Raw genomic sequence first — 20,159 nt, 5'->3', positions numbered from 1 at the left:
GACCACATATTTCCGTCGCTCAGCAAGGCCGCTCTGCCCATTACTTCCTTCACCTGCATGGGCTTGCTGTATTTGCTCTCTCCTTTCCTTTGTAGCGTGGCCAGCTTAACTCGCACCCATTCCCCTTTCTCCAATCCAGTATGCTTCACGTTTCTTCGTTTGTCATAATGTTTGGTGTAAACGGTTTGGGCTTTCTCCAAGTTGGCTCGCACCACTGCTGGGGACCACTCGCTCATGATTGTTTTCTCTTTCCATACCCGATTGTCTTGGGTGAATGGTTCGCGGCCTCTCAGTATCTGGAATGGGCTGTAACCGGTCCCTGTGGGGGTGATCCTATATGCCCACACCATGTGCCATATCTCCTTTTCCCAGTCCTTGTTGTCTGAGATGGCAGCTTGAACCGACCCCATCACCACTCTGTTGAAGCGCTCCACCAAACCGTTCCCGGCCGGGAGGTAGATGGAAGTGTGCTTCGCTATGATGCCATTCCTTTGCGTGAATTGGGACCACTTTTCTGATCTGAATTGGGGGCCATTGTCGCTGAGGATGGATTTTGGGATGCCTTCCCTTACAAACGTGTCGGCCAGGAACTTTACAATAGTCTCTGTGTCCATCGCTTCGTCCATCCTCAATTCCGGCCACTTTGAATATCGATCCACTAGGACACAGACGTATTTCTGGACTCCATGCACGTCTAAGATCGGGCCTAGAATTTCTACGGACAGTTCCTCCCATGAATTTCTCGGGGGGTCGAACTTGCCCAGTGCCGGACGCAGTGGTTTGAGTGTCTTATCTGCGCCTTGACACCGTGGACACTCCCTGACATGTCTCTCGGCCCTTACATCCATTCCTGGCCACCAGTAGTTTTGCTTGGCCCTCAATTTAAGCTTACCGATCCCCAGGTGTCCTTCATGGAGTATGTCCAGTAGTTTGGGGATGATGTTGGTTGGGGGTATGACTTTCTCTCCCCTATACACAAATACACCTTGGTCGTCTATGGACAGTTCTTCCCTGACTTCAAAATATGGGTTGAGTTCCCCACGGGTCTGCTTCTTGTCAGGCCATCCCTTGGTGACGTGTGATTTCACTTCTTCTAGCACCTGTTCTTCCTCGTACGCCTGTTTCCAATCCTGATGACTGATGGTTGTTTCTTGGTCTTCTGTGAGTGCTACCCATTCTTCTGTTCCCGCTTTATCTTCCTCGCTCGGCTCCATGGCTGCTGCTCTGCTTAAATAGTGTGCCACTCTGTTCTTGCTCCCTGGAATATACTCCATGTCGTACCTAAATTCAAGCAGTTTCAGCGTCATTTTGGAGATCCTAGGCGTTGCGTCGGCATGTCCGCTCGATGTTAGCACTTTCAGTAGGGGCTTGTGGTCCGTCCTCAATTGGAACCTTGTGCCCCATAGGAACTGTCTGAACCTAGTCGTGGCCCACACCACTGCCAGCATTTCCTTTTCGATCACGCTGTACTTTTTTTCTGTGTCACTCAACGTGCGGGATGCAAAGCTTAGTGTTTCCAATCTTCCTTGCCCTCGGTCTTGCATGAGGACCGCTCCAAGTCCCTTATCACTGGCGTCGGTGGTCAGCACAGTTCTCCCTTGGGGGTCGTACCCTTGAAGGGGTATTGCTCCTGCCACTTCCTTCTTGATGATATCAAACTCCTCTTGTGCTTCCTTTGACCAGTGAAATTCAGTCTTTTCTCTTGTGAGTAACCTCATGTGGTGGGTCTTGGAGGCGAAGTGCTGTACAAATTTGCCGTAGTACTCCGCCATTCCAATAAATGATCTTACTTCTTCCTTGTTGGACGGTGGGGGTGCCTCACAGATCGCCTTCACATTCTCTGCCTTCGGAGTTACTCCTCGCACTCCTATTTCATGTCCTAGGTAGGTCACCGACTCCATTCCAATCCGGCACTTGGTCCATTCTGCTGTGAGGCCCTTACTTTCTAGGATCCTTAGTACATTTCCGAGTTTCTTGTCATGGTCGGGTCTGTCTCGCCCCATCACCAGAATGTCGTCCTGGAAGTATTGGACGCCGGATGTGTCCTTGAACAATTGATACATCAGTTTCTGGAATACGGCTGCCGCCGAGGCAAGCCCAAACGGCATGCGGCGGAACTGATAACACCCGAATGGGGTGATGAATGATGTGAGTTTGCGGCTCTCTGGGTGTAGGGCAATCTGGTGGTAGGCTGAGGTCAAGTCTATGGTGGAGTACCATTTGACCCCCCTGGTGCTGGCCAACATCTCCTCTATTCTGGGTAAGGGGAATCTCTCTACCACTATGTTCTTGTTCAGTTCGCGCAGGTTGACACACAGCCGGACCTTGCCGCTGGGTTCCTTAACCACCACCAGTGGCGCCAGCCACTCAGCACACGTGATGGGCTCGATGATCCCTTTTCTCTCTAATTCCTGCAGTTCATTCTTCACTTCTTCCCTCACCGCCAAAGGGACGTTCCTCACTTTGTGGGCCACCGGCACCGCATCCTCTTTAAGAATGATTTTGTGTGCATATTTCTCCAATCTTCCCACCGTGCCCCCGAAAACTTTAGGATAATCGCTCATCCATTTGTTGAGGTCTGGCCATGCGTCCAGTTCCGTCAGTAGAATTTGCTCTTTACCTCCCGGATCCAGCTTGATGCCTAAGTCGCCCTGGTCGAGCCATCCTAGGACTGAGGGGCCCTTTTCTGACACATAGAGTTTGCAGTAGGCGGACCGGCCTCTGAATTCAAAGTTTAATGGCCTGAATCCCGCCATTGGTATGCGGTCCCCGTTGTATGTGACGGGGCGGATGTCCAGTTTCTCAAGTTCAGGGCCCAGCTGTGGTGCAAACTTCTCCTCCCATACCGCTCTCTGGACGATGGTGTAGGGTGAGCCAGTGTCTGCCACCACCTGGATCGTAATTCCTCCTATCGACATCTCCAGGACCGGTTTCATTGTCCTTTTGCCATCAACACCCAGAACTTGGCCCTCCACACTCAATATCTCGTCATAGATGCAGAGTACCGTTACGACCTCGTCCTCGGTTCCGTCTTCTTGTTTTTCGCCTTCTTGACCTACGTACCTCACGGTGCCTTTGGAGGCCTTTTTCCGACATACCTTCTCGTAATGGCCGATTATTCCGCAATACATGCATTTGGCGCGAAATGCTGGGCACTTCCTGTCGTGCGCCTCGTGCGACCAGCTCCCGCATCTGTAACATGACTTCCTGTTGTTTCCCGCTTGTTTTCCAGGGGGGCCTGTGTTGCCTTGCCATTTGCCCTGACCCTTCTCTGACGATTTCCTGTTCTGGTAGTCACTGCGGGGCTCTTCATTGTCCACTTTGTTCACCATGACACTAGGCGCTGTTTCCTTCCTTGTTGCCACTGCACACCGGCGTGCTAGTTCAGCTCTTTTGACGATGACTAGCACCTCCTTGAGCGTAGTATCCCCGCTAGCCCATAATTTGTCCTGCACTGCCGTGCACGTGGTGTGCATCACCACCTGGTCTTTTATGAACTCTTCCTCCCAGTTGGCGTACCTGCAAGAGGACGCCAGCTTCTTCAGTGCCGCCACGTATTCTTCTGCCGTCTCTCCTGGCTGTTGCTTCCTCTGTTGGAAGTTGAATCTGTCCACTGAGACACATACCGCCGGTCTGAAATGTTCATTTAAGTCTTCAGTCGCGTGGGCATACACGTCATCGTCTGTGGCCGCTCTCTGTTTTGGAACCAGACTTTTGTAGATCCTCAGGCCTTCTGGGCCTAGGTTCAATAGCAAGATGCGTTTTTTTCTAGTGGGTTTAAATTGTTCTTCGTTTTCGACCTCTAGGACTCCGATGAAATTGTCAATGTATTCCTTCCAGTCCTCCCATTTCATGAGTGGTTCTCCGGGTCTGGCTAGGAACTGCACCGGCGCCATTGCGTATCCGGCTTGCGCGCTCATCTTCTCACTCTTGGCCGTCAGCTGCACACTTCCTTGGCCTCTCGGGCTTCCTGGCGTGTTGTCTTGCTCTTCCTTGCTCCCTTGGGGTTGGGGACTACCTGCCTCAGCCCCCTCCCGCTTTTGTGAGGTATCCAGCGCGGTCCCCCTTGTCCTGTGGGTCGTGGCGTGCTTTGGCGCGGTTTATGTCACGGTTCCGGCCGGTCTACTCACTGTAGGTTGGCTGTCTTGCTCTTCTGAGCTCCTAGGGGTTCTGCCACGCTCTTTAGGGTGCTTGTGTGGGGTTGCGTTGTCTTGTCCTGGCCCCTTGTTCCTCTGGGTGACTGGCTCTGTGGTCCTGCTTGGCACTGCTGTTTCCCTCGGTGCTGTGTGGGGGGTCTGCTATCCCACCCTCGTCGCCATTGTAATGTTGGTCTGTCCCCCAATGAATGCGCTGGAGCCACAGTGTAGGTTAACGCTTATTTATTTATATTTTCCCTAAAGAGCGCCGAGCCTGTCTTACTCGTGCCGGCTCTCGCGCTTCTTCGCCACGATGCGCGCGCAGCCCAACATGGCCGCCAGCACGTCACGTCACCTACGTGACGTGCAACACTAGAACGCGCACTTCATGGAAGAATACAATTCAGCCAATCAAAAGGATGGTGAGGAGGCTATGCTCCAGGGGAGGGACGAACACAGTAAGAGGAAGGTAAGGAATAGATCAAGAAGTAAACAAATGGGAATGACAATAAACCTTTAAGCCCATTCTGAGTTTTTGATATCGTTCAAATGAGGCTTTCTCCTACAGACAGTTGGTAGGGGTCTGGGAGGTAAGATCTAAAAACAAAGGACATTCTTCCAGTTAAAAGTGGACCAAGAGAAACCCGAAAACACACAAGGTACCAGTAACCAACTTCATGATACAGTTGAAATCGATGAGTATTTTCTTCACAGTAGTTTGGTAATTGTCAAGAAACATGTGAGATGCCAAATGGATCAAGGAGGAGGTCAGCTGCCGTTCCGGTGTGCTCTTGACAAGGAAAGAATTGTATATTGAGGTGGGAAGGGCAAAAAGTATGCTCAAGAACTTATAGAGGTCCTGGAACATTGTCTCTGGTATATAGGAGAGGGACAAGAGAACAGATTTCTTATGTCTATATAAATCCACGTATCTTACAGGTGTCAGTGTAAACCTTCCTCTCAAGGTTAACTAGCTAGAATCTGTTAGAGAAGCGGATGGCATTTTGTCTGAAAATAGGATAAAGTGAAAGATACTGATGTCAAATTAGTTTTTCCTACTCGGTAGCATATAACCTGTATCCATTCTATAGTTCACCCATACTGGCGGGTTTGGCCTTGAAGTCACGCAAGCCTTTGCAAGAACACCCAGTTGATCCCCCAAACTATGTTTTTTGTTGTTTTAGGCATCTGTACCAGTCACACAGTGATTGTCAATCCCATATTGTTCTCCCTAGCAGTGTTTCATCCAAATTGCATTACAAATCCAGACATTGTCACAAACCTTACAAGGTTGATTCAGCATTTTCTAGGTTCTGGGAGAACTTGACATAGGTCTGTATTGATATGGCTCACCTCCTTCTTTCTCCAGGTGTTGAACCAGACCTCCAGACTGGAGATTCAGCTTCTGGAAAACTCACTTTCTACCAACAAGCTGGAGAAACAGCTCCTGATGCAGACGCAAGAGATCAGCAAACTGCAGGACAAGAACAGGTACCATCTCATCCTCCATACCTGTCAGTGCGACCAGAGTGGTCATTGACAAGCAATCACTGAAACTGTGGCAAAACAGTCAAAAAGCAAGGGGGATTATGAACAGTGCCTAATTTGTAAATAAATAAGTGCCGGGGCACAAAGTATTGCTCCTGAGGCCACTGCAAGTAGCAAAACATCCATTACAATGCATCAGTTATGAAGCATTACCTTTATAATGCATTACCTTTACAATGCAGCTGTTACAGTACGAGTGCCACTACCACGCACTACCATTACAACACAGGATTTTACAACGCATATGCCTTTAGCACGCATCCCTTTACAAAAAATGTCACTGTAAAGGCATGAGTGGCAAAGGCATATGCGTTTTAAATGTAAGCATTAGGTAAGTATTAAGCATTTATACATATATATATACATGTTGGACTAGTAGGAGTATGTATGCAGTGGTACTTGGATTAAAGCTACTCTTCCTGAAATGGGCCTTTGTAAGATTTCTAGTCTTTGGTTTGGATATATATATATATATATATATATATATATACAAATATATATATATATATATATATATATATATATATATATATATATCGCTACACGCTCGCTCACATCCAAGAAAGCAGACGGCACTCGAAGCTGGATACTTTTAGATTTATTGACAGACCCCCGTCACCCCTTCCAAAGACAAACGTGTTTCGCCGTGAAAAAAAAATATATATATATATATATATATATATATATATTCCAAGGATAATCCGGCAAGGCGCAGGCTTTCTCCAGGCTGCAAATACGTATATATTACCTACTGGCGGTCGCCAGTAGGTAGTTATAGTTAGGACCTAGCTACCATAGGAAATCCGCAACATTCTATTGGGACTAACTTTGGCGCCGGTTGAGGAATTTGCGTGTAATTTTCCAAAATTTTGGCCTGTTCTGCTCCGCTCCTTTCCTGGAAGTTTCGGGGGGATTCGTCAAGTGGGGACTGAGAAAAAAGGGGGGTCCCAAAACGTGTTTTCCCCAAGCAGTTTTCCATAGGACGTTCTGACACGGCTACAGCTCGAACCGCTGAACGGAATTACACCAAACTTTGCAAAATTGTAGGGACTGGTACGCAGATGTGCCTTTGCTATATTTGGTGAAATTTGCTCCAGTGGTTTTTACGAAAATTAACTTCTAAAACACATATATATCTATAGGCGCGCTCCGAGCGCTCACTGGTACGCATACAGGGGAGCGCACTCGGCGCGCTACGGGAGTGCGCAAGCGGAAAGCTGATTGGCTGTCGGATGTCTGTCAACATTCTAAACAGTCCGGAGAGTCCGCCATCTTGTGCCTCGGTAAAATCGAGACACCTGAGGTGAAAATAAAAAGGGGGAAATGATTAATAGGGGGCAGGGTAGACACCCCCTGACCCCCTAGGTTTTCTGAGGGGGGCCTTGAAGGGCAAAAAATGATTTTTTTTTTTTTCATTTTCACGGGGTAAGCGCTGGGTGCGTTCCCATGTACGCTCTCCGGTACGCGCACCCTGAGCGCACCACAGGGTAAAACAGTGAAAGAAATTAGTTTTAAATAAGAATTTGGATTGCTTAGAGGTAGGGTAGCTCTAAAAAGAGCTGCTGTGTTATGTGGGTGATTTAAGTATCAGTGATGTCATTTGAGATGTCATCAGTGATGTCATCAGTGATGTCACTGACCATGTCATGAATGATGTAATATGTGACATCATCAGCAGTGGATTGCGGGCGCGCAAGTTATAGTGAGTCCAACTAACTATAACGTGGGAATTTCAATGGTTTTGTATGAGTAAAATGTTTAGCTAACTATAACTGGTGTGAAACCTATGTTTTTTTTTATTGAATTTCAAAGGTTTTATAAATGCTAATTCCTAGCTATAACGATTGTGAAACCTATGTTTTTTTCAGTGAATACATATATATATATATATTTATACACACATATATATTTTTAAGGGTTTATGGTGGGCATTTTTAGGGTTTAGGCTGGGTATGGATTGCATTTGTGTGCATGAGAAGTTTCAGGGCAATCCAGCAAGCAGGGGCTAAAAAAAGGGGTGGGGGGGCTGTCAAAAAATGTGGATTTCCCACGATAATTCCCATTGGACCTTTAGACACGGCTACAGCCCAATCTGCTGAATGGAATGATATCAAATTTGGCAGAAATTTAGATATTGGTCCAGGAAAGTGCCTTTTTGTGATGTGGTGTAAATCCATTCAGTAGTTTTGGAAATATTAAGGAAAATCCAAATGTGTATATATAGGGACGCATATCCTCTTAAGATTCAACAGTCCCCGTGCTCAAATTTGATTCCCGGCCAACACTTCAATCCAGGAAGTGTTGGCAGCCATCTTGTGACTTGGCTTAGGTTGAGTCCCACATAAAAGCATAAAAAAAGAGAAGGGGGAAGGGTAGGAATACCCTGAAACCCAGGCCTCTTTGGGGGGGGGGGTCTCAGAGGGCTGGAAAAAACAAAAAGAGAATCACGGGTTACCACACTTTCTTATTAATAAGCCCCCGGGGTGGCTCTAGTATCCGGGGCATCCGGTCATTAATGTTTTAGACAAATGTGGTTGTCTTGCGGTTCTCCTTATGCCCTCAGGACCCCCACCTCCCTGGGACTATTGTAATATAAATCGGGGGGCCTCTTGACCCCCCCCCATGCCCTGGGGACCACCAGTCTCCCAGGGCTGTTTAGTTTGTAAGGGGGCGTCACAGACCCCCGGGCCCTGGGGACCACAACCTCACCGGGGCCAAATTGTATTTTTTCAAATGGGAAAGGAGCTTCGCAGCCACCCCTCCCAGCCATTCTTTCCCAGGGACTGCCACCTCCTTGTAGCTGGTCAGACCCTACTACAACAAAACACCATCCTGGAGCCATAGATGGCCCTGAGCACCTCCCAGGGCCGGCTCCTGCTAAGTCCCGGGGTGCCACCCCTGGGAAATAGCTGTTTGCTGTGGCTTGGCAGAAGCTTTACCACTCCTGCCAAGTCACAGCAAACTCCCAGCAAGCAAGCGCTGACAAAATGCTCTGCTTGCTGGAAACGGAGCATTCGTCTGTTACTCTGCCAGCTGTCAAGTGAGCAGGGAAACAGATGAATTGCTTTCAGGCACAGGGACTACATGTTTAGCTGCTCCCTATGTCTGAAAGCAATGCTGGCTCCCGCAGGAGCCAGGGAGCCGACAGGTACTGCGGGGGCCTTCAGGCTCCACCTGTGGTCCCAATACAGACTGGGTGCCCAGGGGGCACAGAGAGAAACCTAGCCAGACCCCGGGGGATGGGGAACCCGTGGCCAAAACTGGCCAGGGAGTGGTGGGCACGTGGACCATCTCCCCTATAAAAAATAAATACAATTAAAGGTCGAGCCGGGGGGGTGGGGTCCCCAGGGCGGAAATCTGCTGGGGGAAGGGGGCTGCGTTGCCTCCTTCCCCAATCGAAAAAAAATAATTAAAGGTCAGGCCCCAGGAATGGAGTCCCTGGGACCAAAATAGGCCTTGGAGGGGGCTGCCCCATTGGTATAAGGTTGGGCCCTGAGGGATGGAGTCCCGGGGGCCAAAATCGGCTCAGGAGGGGGATCTTTCTTGCCATCTGCTGCTGAGATCAGAGATCATGCACTAAACATTTAAAAACTAGAAGTATGTAACTTGCCTAGAAGCTTCATTCCTTTGGACCTGCCTCATATACATTAACGGTATGCAACGTCTTTCCGTTCTTTTTCCAGGATGATGGACAGCTTACTAAAAAGGCCTCACCAGCACTTTTCTGCCAATTTTTGAGGTGCGTTCCTCATGCCTAGGAATATGATCGCATCTCCACCAAACCAAAAAGCAGCTACTTTTGCAAAGTACAAATCATCCAAGTGTGATTTCTCTACAGTTCCACTTTGTAAAGTTATCTGCTGAGGAACAATCTCATTGGGAAAGTTACAGTCACACAAGGTCACTGGAAACATTATCTGTGCATCCTTTATGCAGTTGTAGTGTAGGAGATGCACTATACAGGTACCAAACAAGGTAGCACTTACTAATTAGCCAGTAGAAAGTACTTCAGTTGGGTCATTGGAAACATTTCCTCAACGCCCTTTACGCAGCTGTAGTGTAGGAGACGCTCTATACATTTACCCAACGTGGTAACACTTACTAATGAGTCAGTGGAAAGTACTCCACTTGGGTAGCGGTGTTGCACAAAACAGCGGCCTCTTCTAGGATAAATTTGCAGGGTAAGATTCATTCTGGCACAATGCTCATTTCATAGAAATGAAACCTCAACAAATTACAGTTTGGAAATACATAAAAAAAATATGTAGAAATTCAATGACAAAACCAAAGTTAACAGAGACATTATAGTTAGGAAATAGAATTTAAAAATAGAATTTATAGTTAGGCTGACATCTCACTCATACATAACCAGAGAAATTACCTGAGCTAACAATGCGCTGCTTATGAACTCACATATTGCTTCACTCATGACATGGTCAGTGACATCACTGATGACACCAATGATGACATCTCAAGTGACATCACTGGTGACACCATCCACAGAGCCACTGACCCATTTATACCCCATACAATATCTCATACACCCCCTTTTTAGAAATCACTGACATACCCATTTACAGGCCTATATGAACACTCACACATCTACTCACTAATCCACGGAGTCACTCAGACATCAACACACCCTCACAGCCACTAACCCAACCACTAACTCACATATACAAGCACTCATGCACCTACTCACTGATCAATATGCCCATTAACGCAACCAGTCATACAGGCAAATACTTACATATCCACTCATACACCTATAGTTTCTCACACAGTAAATCAGGCACCCATACAGCTCCTCACACACCTACCCAGTCACCCATACAGTCATTAAGATAGCCACTCACTCATCCATACAGTTACTCACACACCCACTCACTTACTCATACATATACTAACACATGTACTCACCTATACAGTCACTGAGACAAACACATACTCTCCCATACAACCTCTCACAGTCACTTACTCACCCATACAGCATTCACACACCCTTCACTCACCCATACAGCCACTCACACGCCCACTCACTCACCTATACACCCATGTACACACCATTCATGCACCTAACCAGCCACACATGTACCCTGTCACTCACCCATACATACACTGATGTACCTCCTCAGTCACCCATTCCACTACTCATGCAGCCTTCACCATTTACAGCTACTGACACCTGCACACCCACCCACACATCCACGCATTCACCCCTCATTCACTATTATAGCAACTTACACACCCACTCTCTCTCTCTTACAGATACCCACACAGCCACGTACCTGCTCAAACATCCACTGACACACCCACTTCCTCACCTATACAAAAACTCACACACAAACTCTCTCACTCACTCATACATACAGTCTCTCACATACCCGTTAACTCTTCTATGTGCTACATACACACCCTCTTACTCACCCATACAAGCACTCACACAGCCACTTACCTTGGTATATATGTTTAACACTCGGTAACTTTTAGAAAACACTCACCATCACTAGATGATGTCATCAGTGAGGTCATTTGAGGTATCATCAGTGATGTCATTGACCGTGTCTTGAGTAATGTAATATGTGAGCTCATAAGAAGTCTATTGTGGGGGTGTAAGTTATAGTTAGCTCAGGTAATCTGAGCCTAACTATAATGTCCAAGTAACATTTGTTTTATATATATATATATTTCCTCCACTAGTTTGCGATATGCTGGCTTGTACCAAACTGCAGGTGGTGCTCGGGTGGACGCTCCTGCTTTTCGCCTTCACATTAACACTGCCCCTTCATTACAAAAGAGACCCTGCACTCGAGGATGTGTCTGTTCATTCCTTTATTGCAGGCCACAAATAATAAGATTGAGATTCGGCAATCTCTTTGCCTTTCTCAATCTTGAAAATCCCCATTATGATTGCGCTGTTTAAATTCATACTCTGCCCATAAACATGGAAAAAATACTCCTTGTTGTATCTAAGCAACCATACCAGCCTGATAAACAAAATGCCACAGGATTATTGAAGTTGCTTTGGTGAGTATTTAAATGTTAAAAAATATAAAGGGCAAACTTACACTTAGTTTCTAGTGTAAACAGCATACCAAGTCCTGCTATCGCATACATCCTCACCGCTCGGCCGATGCCTAAATGGTACCTGCTCCAGATTCCATCAAAAGTCCATCAACTGAGACTGACTTCTTCCAAAAGAATAATGGCCCCCGCCATAAGAGTCTTCCTCTCAGCATCGGACCACTGTTCCTTTCACATCCTGCTCTTCATTGATATCCTTCTTAGGTCTAGAGACATGCCGGCGGTTACTTTTCCTCCACTTGTTTGCGATATGTCGGATGGCACCAAACTGCAGGTGGTGCTCTGGTGGACGCGCCCGCTTTTCGTATTTACATTAGCACTGCTCCTTCAATATAAAAGAGACCCTGCACGGTTCTCTTCATAATTTGCGGCATGCAATACAGGAATGAACTGACCCATCCTCGAGTGCAAGGTCTCTTTTAGGAGAAGCGTGCATAGATGTATATATATGAAGCAGTTGTTTTTTTTTAAGGGTCTAGGGTGGGACTTTTTTGGGTTTAGGGTGGCTATGAGTTTTTGGGTGGCAAGGGAATTTTTGGGGTTTAGGGTGAGTATGGGTTTTTGGGTGGCAAGAGTAATTTTAGGGTTAGGGTGCCCTGACACTGTTTCGGACAAGTTGCAGGAGCTGCGAGCCAGCAGCCATGCGGAGAGTCAATACCCCCCAACCCTCTCCCCTCTTGCTCGGTCTCCTCTTCGGGGGTAGGATTCAGGGCAGGGCGGCCCGGCTGGCGGCCGCCTGGGGGGTTGGACAACTCACGGCTGCACGGGCCAGCACCGCCAGTGCTAGCCAGCTCCTGGCCCCGACGGCCACTTTGGTGCCGGGGTTAGAGAGTTTGGGGGCCAGCCGAGGTGTCGGCACCCCCGCCCATATCAGGGTAGTGGCAGATGAGGCACTTCCCACTCCTTGTCAAACACAGCGTGGGACTCGGATGGGGAAGTACGTGTGCTGGAGGCGGGCCCAGGTAGTCCACAAGCCTTGAGGTCACTATGGGTCATTTCCACGTATCAGGGTTGTGAGCTGTGCCTCGCAGTGAGTTTATGCGGTGAGTCCTTGACGTGCAGCGCGGCCACCTTTTCCATGGGCATCCGCAGACATTTTTCCAGGGGGGGCTAACCTGGCAAACAAAGGGGCGTGGCTAATGTTAATCAATAGGGGCGGGGCTAAAATGGCAGACAATCTGGACCGGGTAACGCTCTGGCCAAGCTGAGAAAAAAAAGTGGTGAATTCTGCATTTGAAACTGGACAATTAGAGCACACTTATGAACTATTAGCCCCCTGGCACCCCAAAACCCATACCCGCCCTGAACCCTAAAATTACCCCTGGCACCCCAAAACCCATATCCACCCTGAACCCTAACATTACTTCTGGCACCCCAAAACTCATATCCACCTTGATCCCTAAAATTATCACTGCCACCCCAAAACCCATACCCACCCTGAACCCTAAAATTATCCCACTGGCATCCCAAAAGCTGAACGCTACGGGCAGAATTACAAGCCAACTGGCATGGGTGCAAATTCAGGACATTGAGTGTAAAAATTCAGGACAAAGGGTCAAAATTCGGGACAAAAATTCAGGACATCGGATCAAAATTCAGGACAAAAGGTAAGGTTTACAGACATATACTATTGCGCAACCTTCTCTGATGTAAGTAAGTAAATAAGCAACCACTAAAGTACAAGTGAAAATAAGTGTATATTAGGTTGAGACAATTGTGCACTTCATGGTTTGTCATTATACGCCCAGCTTTAAGCAAATGTACAGGTCTTTTTGTGGTAACAAAACCGTCCCACCTTTTTAGCTCCCAGACAAAACACCTGATGCCCGGTCCGGCCAGTCTGGCCTTGATACCACCCTCCAATGGCGCCCCTCATCTTCACATAGACCCTCTCTCATGTGTATTTAATTTCTTCTATAGTGCTACTCATCCCAAGTATGTGGGCCAGAGTTTTGGAGTGCGTTACAACACACACATATTATAAAGAGACAATCACTCATATAAATGGGAAAGTCAATGTATAGGAAATGTTGCTTAAGATAATGGGGCTTACACTGTGTAATCATACTTTCATCCATCATTCAGTCTTTCACCATTCATTCTGTCCTTCCATCTGTGTGCCCAACAATGTCCATATTCATCTATTTACAAACCTATCCATCACGTTTCCTTCCATCCATCATTTCACTTATCTATCCCTCAATCCACCCTTTTCCTCATCCATCATCCATCCATCTACCCTTTCACCCTATCCATCCATACACTCAACCATCCACTCTTCCACCCATCCACCCATTAACTCATCCATCCAGCCATTCACCCGTTCAGTCATCCATTTACCCATCCCCCTTCCAATTCCCCTTTCACTTAGCCATCCATCCTTCCATCCACCCACCCATCCATCTACTCATCCACTCATGAATCCATCCATTGAACACATCATTCATCCATCCTTTCACTCATTCATCCACACTTCACTCCTTCACTCATTGACACATCCTTTTCTCCATCTACCCGCCCTTTCACTCACTCATCCAGCCTTACATCCACCCTTTCACTCATCCGTCCATCCATTCACCCTTTCACTTATCAATTCATCAATCCATCCTTTCACTTATCAATTCATCAATCCATCAATCATTTAATTAATCCATCCACCCATTCAGTCACCCGTCATCCACCCTTTCACTCATCCATCCATCATTTCACTCATTTATCCAGCCATCCATCCACCCATCCCTTTACTTACTTACTCACTCACCTTTTCACATTAATTATGAGACCTATCAAGAACTCCAGCCTTGCTGTAGTTCCTAAAGCAAGGGCGGGGTGGAGCATGGTTCACTATGCCCCTGCACATAGGCAATCTGAAAAAGTGGAAGGCATGAGTCATGCATGATGCGCAGTGCTTTGAAGTGGGGCGACTGACATAGTGTTGTTTCCAGAGCTTTAAGCGGGATGAAACAACTAGGGGGGTCTCTTCAAAAAGATGTTTTATATAATAAAATGTGTGGCTTAAAACACATAAGCTAAAAACTATGCTTCATATAATGTGCCGCCCGACTGGTATTTTTGTTGCTGATGTCATTGCATCCAGATATATAATACAACAAGTAACGTTACACTTGGAACAAGTAACGTTACACCTACAAAAAGCCAGAACTATTGGCATTGCTTATGGTTGTTAGTTGCATAAAATAAAAAAGCAGCAACCATGGCTGCTATACTATAACTATAATACTTTCCTTTCAACTTCTTTCACCGCCTTCCTTTAGATAACTGGATTCTCACCTAGCAGCAGCATGGGCGTTTTTGCACTTCCATGTGACAGAATGCCCTGCCCTGGACCGAGGCTGGAGGAGACCGACACATACTTTAACACACTGAGTCTGCCCCATTGTCATTCTGTATGTGGCAATCATGAGCCCCACACAGAATGAGAATGGGCGGGTGCGGCTGCTCTTGTGCACAGGGGAGTGCGAGGCGGGCCCCATCAGGGAGCTGAAGCCTTTTGTAGGGAACAGATCTGTTCCCTGCAATGCCTAAAATTAAGGCGGACGGTTTGATGATGTCCTGCCTGAGGATGATCCCCGGCGTCAAGCCTCCCTCCGGGATTCATTTGTGCACATGGGCGTGCGCAGGAGGGGCAAGGAGAGGCGCTCCGGCTTGCCCCCCTGTAGACGTCCATGACCTTTGCCATTGCCTGGACTGGTGTCCGCTGGGGGGAGGGTACGGGGTGGATCTGGTGAGGGGGATGTGACGGGGATAAGTGGCTTCAGGCGCGCAACACCCATTGGCCTCAAAGGGCGTCAGCCCCCCCGTCGTGTGTGGCAGCCCGGGATGAGACACTTCCTGGGGCGCTCACAGCCGCACTTGAGCACTTCGCAGGTCTTTAAAAGACCTTGTGCAGGTTAATGGGGCTTTGTTGTTGTTTCACCCCTTCTAAGACCCCCTGCAGCTCGACTCTGCCGATTGCCTATAGATTCGGCCCACCCCCCCGAAATTTTTTATTAGCCCCCCCCCCCCGAAATTTGACTCTAGGTGCGCCTCTGTGGTGCTTACGGGGTGGAGCGGAGATGGCAGGTTGAATCACAGCATCTGCGCAACTTTTCGGGACCCTGGGCAACTTCTTAATCTTGTACGTGATTGGAGACTAAGTGCTCCGACGTTGGGGGCTGGTGTAGTCTTTGCGTCCCCGCCCTTGTCGGCACAGTTGCTGGCTGACCGGGACGCACCAAAGCCCCCGGCTGATCCTAGGCAGGGGTGGCCTTAGGCATGTGCAAGCTGTGCACCTGCACAGGACCACCAAACCCCAGGGGCCACCACGCCAATATATGTCCTTAATATAATATTTCCTCTGAGGATGGATACATATTTGCCTGGTGGCCCCTGGCAGGGATTTGGTGGCCTCTGGCTCTGTTCCACTTCCAACCACCCTGACCCCTCCCTCTTCACTGGCCTCCGTGCTCTGCCCCGCCAGACCCCCTCTTAGGGGGCCCCCTACCTACGCTCCCTGCCCAGGGCCACCATGAGCCTCGAGCCGCCCCTGCCCTAGGTCATGGAAGGTTCGGTGCACCCGGGCTCCGCCCCGCTTTTCTTGCGCCTGCCCGAGGCCACGCAGTGGCCATAAGGAGGGCGGGCTCCTAGTCACGGAGGGCTGTCCCGCCCCCGCATGACGGAGTAGTTTCTCACCCGAGGCAGTCTCCCCTGGTTGGTGGAGACTGGTAGGTGATGCACGTCCGGGGCGGCTGGGAGGAGCCGTCGGGAGTACTTCTGACCTCTGCCCCGCTGGGGAGGCCTCTTTGCCGCTCCGGACGTCGCAGTCCCATGTTGGGACACTCTTTTCTCACCTCTGGTCGCCGCCCAGAGGTCCGGTCTTGCGTCGCGATCAAGTATTGTCCGATGCACATGGTCTACTTCTCCAGTGGTGTGTGAGGTGCTTCGGTCGCGTTCCCACGGAGAAGCGTTGGTGGACAGGTTCCTTTGTCGGGGGGGGGCACGTGGGGCCACTTGTGGAGGCCCTGGCGGGTGACCCCTTCCGTCTCGTCTGCTCCCTTCCGTTGTCCCGAAGTGCTCGATTGTTTGTTTGCTGATTTGCTCGCCCGGCAGGATCTCACTGCCAGGCCGTGGTCGCAAGCGCCCCCTTGATTTGGTCATGTAGCATGGCGCCCGGCCTCGCGGAGCTAGTGGAAGAGTTATGTTTTAATTTTAAGCGCACAGGTAAACGCGCTTCGCTGAGCGAATAATTGCATTTTGACCTGGGAGGCTCGGGGTTTAACAGGCGCATACTCGCCGCGTATCAAAGATTCGGGGGTGATTGTTTAGGACGATGCTTTGTCAGCCGGTCAGGGCCTTTACGCCTAGGCAGTGTTCTCCAGCGTCTGCTCGTCCTGGCCGTAAATGATGGCGCTCGTTCACAGCCCCCCCCCCCCCCGCCCCCCCCAGCAAAGATGTGTTTGTGCGCATGAGGGCAAGTTTCTAGGCGCTTTTGTTATACAATCTAATGCCTTTGAGATGGAAAGCGCATTTGACCGGTAGGCCCTGGGTGGAACAGGTCAGTTGTGTGAGGGGCCGCGTGCAGGTTGCACTTAACGTCACAGGGAACCCGGCCATATTGCGGTCAAGATGTGATTAGTAGGATCGGGCGGAAAGGGGGCTTGTGAGGTAGGCTCCTTCAAGCCAATGTCGCGGGTTCGATCCACGCTCGGGCCATTTGTAAAATCCCTCACCCCTACTCGATGTGGTGCTGTGGCCCAAATTTGTCGGGATATTGAGGCGGCCCTTCCGGAGCGTTTAAACCCCCCCCCCCCCCCCCCTGCGCATGCGACGGTATTCCTTCCCCCGCAGTCTTTGTTTCCTTATACTGTTGCGGTCTAATCGGGGCGTTCACTGATCAGAGGCAGGGGATGGCGCATCCTGAGGGGGCTGATGCTGTAGGTCCGGAGGCCTCGCGGTCTCACCGGGTAGTCGCTTGGCCCGGGCACAACTAGGCCCCTGTTTCTTTCGGGCCCTCGGGGTGTATATGTTGCGCCTTGCCCACATCGCTAGGTGTCGTCTACTTGTTGATACATAATTTACATATTCCCGCGTTGGTTAGCATCCTGCTTACGGTTATTCTATGGTATACGTAACAATTTCTAGTTTCCTTAAGGCGTGCACTCTTCCGCTACATTTTGCATTCTGCTGCGTTAAGGATTCCGAGGGTAGTGCGGTATCCGGCTCCTCCTGCATGTGTATGCTCACACAATTTCGTCCGCCTTGTCAAATACCCAGGTATCTACGTGTCAGGCAGTGATCTCTGGGTGCGTCAGCGAGTGACTGTGTTTATTTTCAGCTCGTTAGCCCACCGCCAGTCAATACTAGCCTGCGCGGTACAGTTTATCCTGCACGTGAGAGGCTGCCCGCCGCATATTGTGTGGGATCTTTTGACACGTTCTTGTAACTACTTTGGCATAAGCCCAGCTTGTTGCATTTATTCTGCATTAACCGTGTGCTTGCGGCGATGTTTTAAGGCTACAATATAATTGCATGGATAGAAGGAATGCCTTCTGCAGCATGGTGTCTTTCGCCAGCTTTGTCCCGATCGGCTGCCAGTCTGCGGGAGCTATGGTTTAGAACTTTGCGGGGTGAGGGGGGGGTCGCGGCCCGGCGCGGTTGCAGCACGGGGATGCTTCTACCCTGTGCCCGCGAGGGGACTCTAGGGACCCAAGTCTGTGCCTCGGTGTGGGCCTGGCTCAGCTCTGGGATGCTTCCATCCTGTGCCCGAGAGGGGATTTATGGGTCCCGGGTTTGAGCCTCGGCGATGCTACCGAACTCCCGGTGATTTGTACGCGATGCATTTCTTCCGTGCCAAATGTACGCGCCAGGTAATACAAACTGGAACTAGGTATTGCGCCGCGTTGTCTAGCCGCGCCTCGCTCGTGCCATTAGATACCGGAAATAATTTATCTTGCTATTTGGATAAGCTCAGTGGGTTTGCGCTTTTGTAACAGATACTTGGTTACTTCGTTTTATAAGTTACAATCCTAATGTAGTATTGTGAGCTATTAACTGTCATCACAGAGTTGCCTGCGAACTGCAAGTTATAGGATTGGAGCCTTATGTTCTTCACCAGTCTCATTATCATAATGTTCCAAAAAAGGGTTGGTTTGGCTAGGAATGCACTATCCGTAATAATGCCAATCCCAACCACTGTGTATGTTCAGAGTCTGGAGTTTGTGCTCTCCATAAACACTTTTAAAATATACTGTCTCCTGCTATGGATGCATTTCATTACCACACCTTGTTTCCTGATTGTCTCATGTAACTTAGATAATGAGAACTTGAGGATGCCAGGTTTCGCTAGCAAAAGCTGCCCAGGGAATAGTCTGATTGCAGGGCTCAGTACTGCCACCTAAATTCCTCTCTCTGCATTTTAATTATTTGGTCGGTAGAATTTTACTTTAGAATGCCAAAGACTGTTTCCTGGAAAATTCTAAAGATAACAATTTTAGAGGATGGCACCTGAAACAGGCCTGTTCGATATTAGATCTTACTGTAGTTACACCTACACTGTTCAGTACTTGAATCCAACCAGTGAGTTACTCAAAGCTGCATTTTGCTTGTATTTGGTGTGTCTACCAAAAACTCTGTTACTCGTTGTGTTAGATCACTGTCCAATATAGTCTTTTAATGTGCATACTACTAGAACTTTTCTTTCTTGTGATTGCGAATCTGAAGCTACGTTTCCTGCAGATTATAACAGTTGGTTGTACTTAGTTTTTAGACATGCAGGGTATAGGCCTTAGGTCTCTCCTAGGCAGCACTTGCGCTGTTTCATCGAGGCATGATGCAGGCATGTTAAGGGCATGATGCCCCGCCCGCTTTCTGCCCATCTTCTTATCGGATCTTTCATTTTGGGTTTCTAGTTTTAGTTGCCGAAGAGATCCAAGTATGACCTGCTCAATCGTACTAGTAACAGAGCTATAATGACAGATTTCCCCCCTTGTAAATTCTGGAAGTGGTAGTGACACTGGTCGTCATATCGTACATGTATCGGTTTTCTTTTACAGCTTTATACTATCAAGGATGACACGCAAATTCGTGAAGCGTTCCATATCAGCTTATAACTCTACTCTAATGTAGCCTGTTACTCCCTTATCAAGCTATAGATCAGCTTTGCAGGTAGTTATCTATAATGGTGTGGGTGGGAGTATGTCACCGGCATTGCATGTGATAGAACGGGTCGGATAATAATATAGCTGGATGTGGGACAAGAATTGAGAATAATCCCTACTCCTGTTTCTGATATGAAGAAACTCCCTCACTGAGATAGGCATTAACAAGGGCGTAGCTGCAGCGGGTGCAGGGCACCTAGGACGCGGGTATCCCCTATTGCTGTAGTTGATCATG

The 20,159-nt window shown here is 48.7% G+C and overlaps 1 protein-coding gene across 1 annotated transcript in view; it reads left to right on the top strand.

Annotated features, from left to right (window-relative positions):
• The window catches only part of LOC147731447 (angiopoietin-2-like), a 225,258-nt gene that overhangs the window by 73,142 nt on the left and 131,957 nt on the right, over positions 1-20,159 (top strand). The window contains exon 3 of the mRNA XM_086956490.1: positions 5,506-5,627. Coding sequence (XP_086812616.1) covers positions 5,506-5,627 — 122 coding nt within the window. The remainder of the gene's footprint in view (positions 1-5,505; positions 5,628-20,159) is intronic.

The sequence above is a fragment of the Lissotriton vulgaris genome, chromosome 2_1, assembly GCF_964263255.1.
Source record: "Lissotriton vulgaris chromosome 2_1, aLisVul1.2, whole genome shotgun sequence".
NCBI lineage: Eukaryota > Metazoa > Chordata > Amphibia > Caudata > Salamandridae > Lissotriton > Lissotriton vulgaris.
The sequence above is the reverse complement of the archived record's forward strand: the minus strand, read 5'-3'. Positions and strand labels throughout refer to the sequence as shown.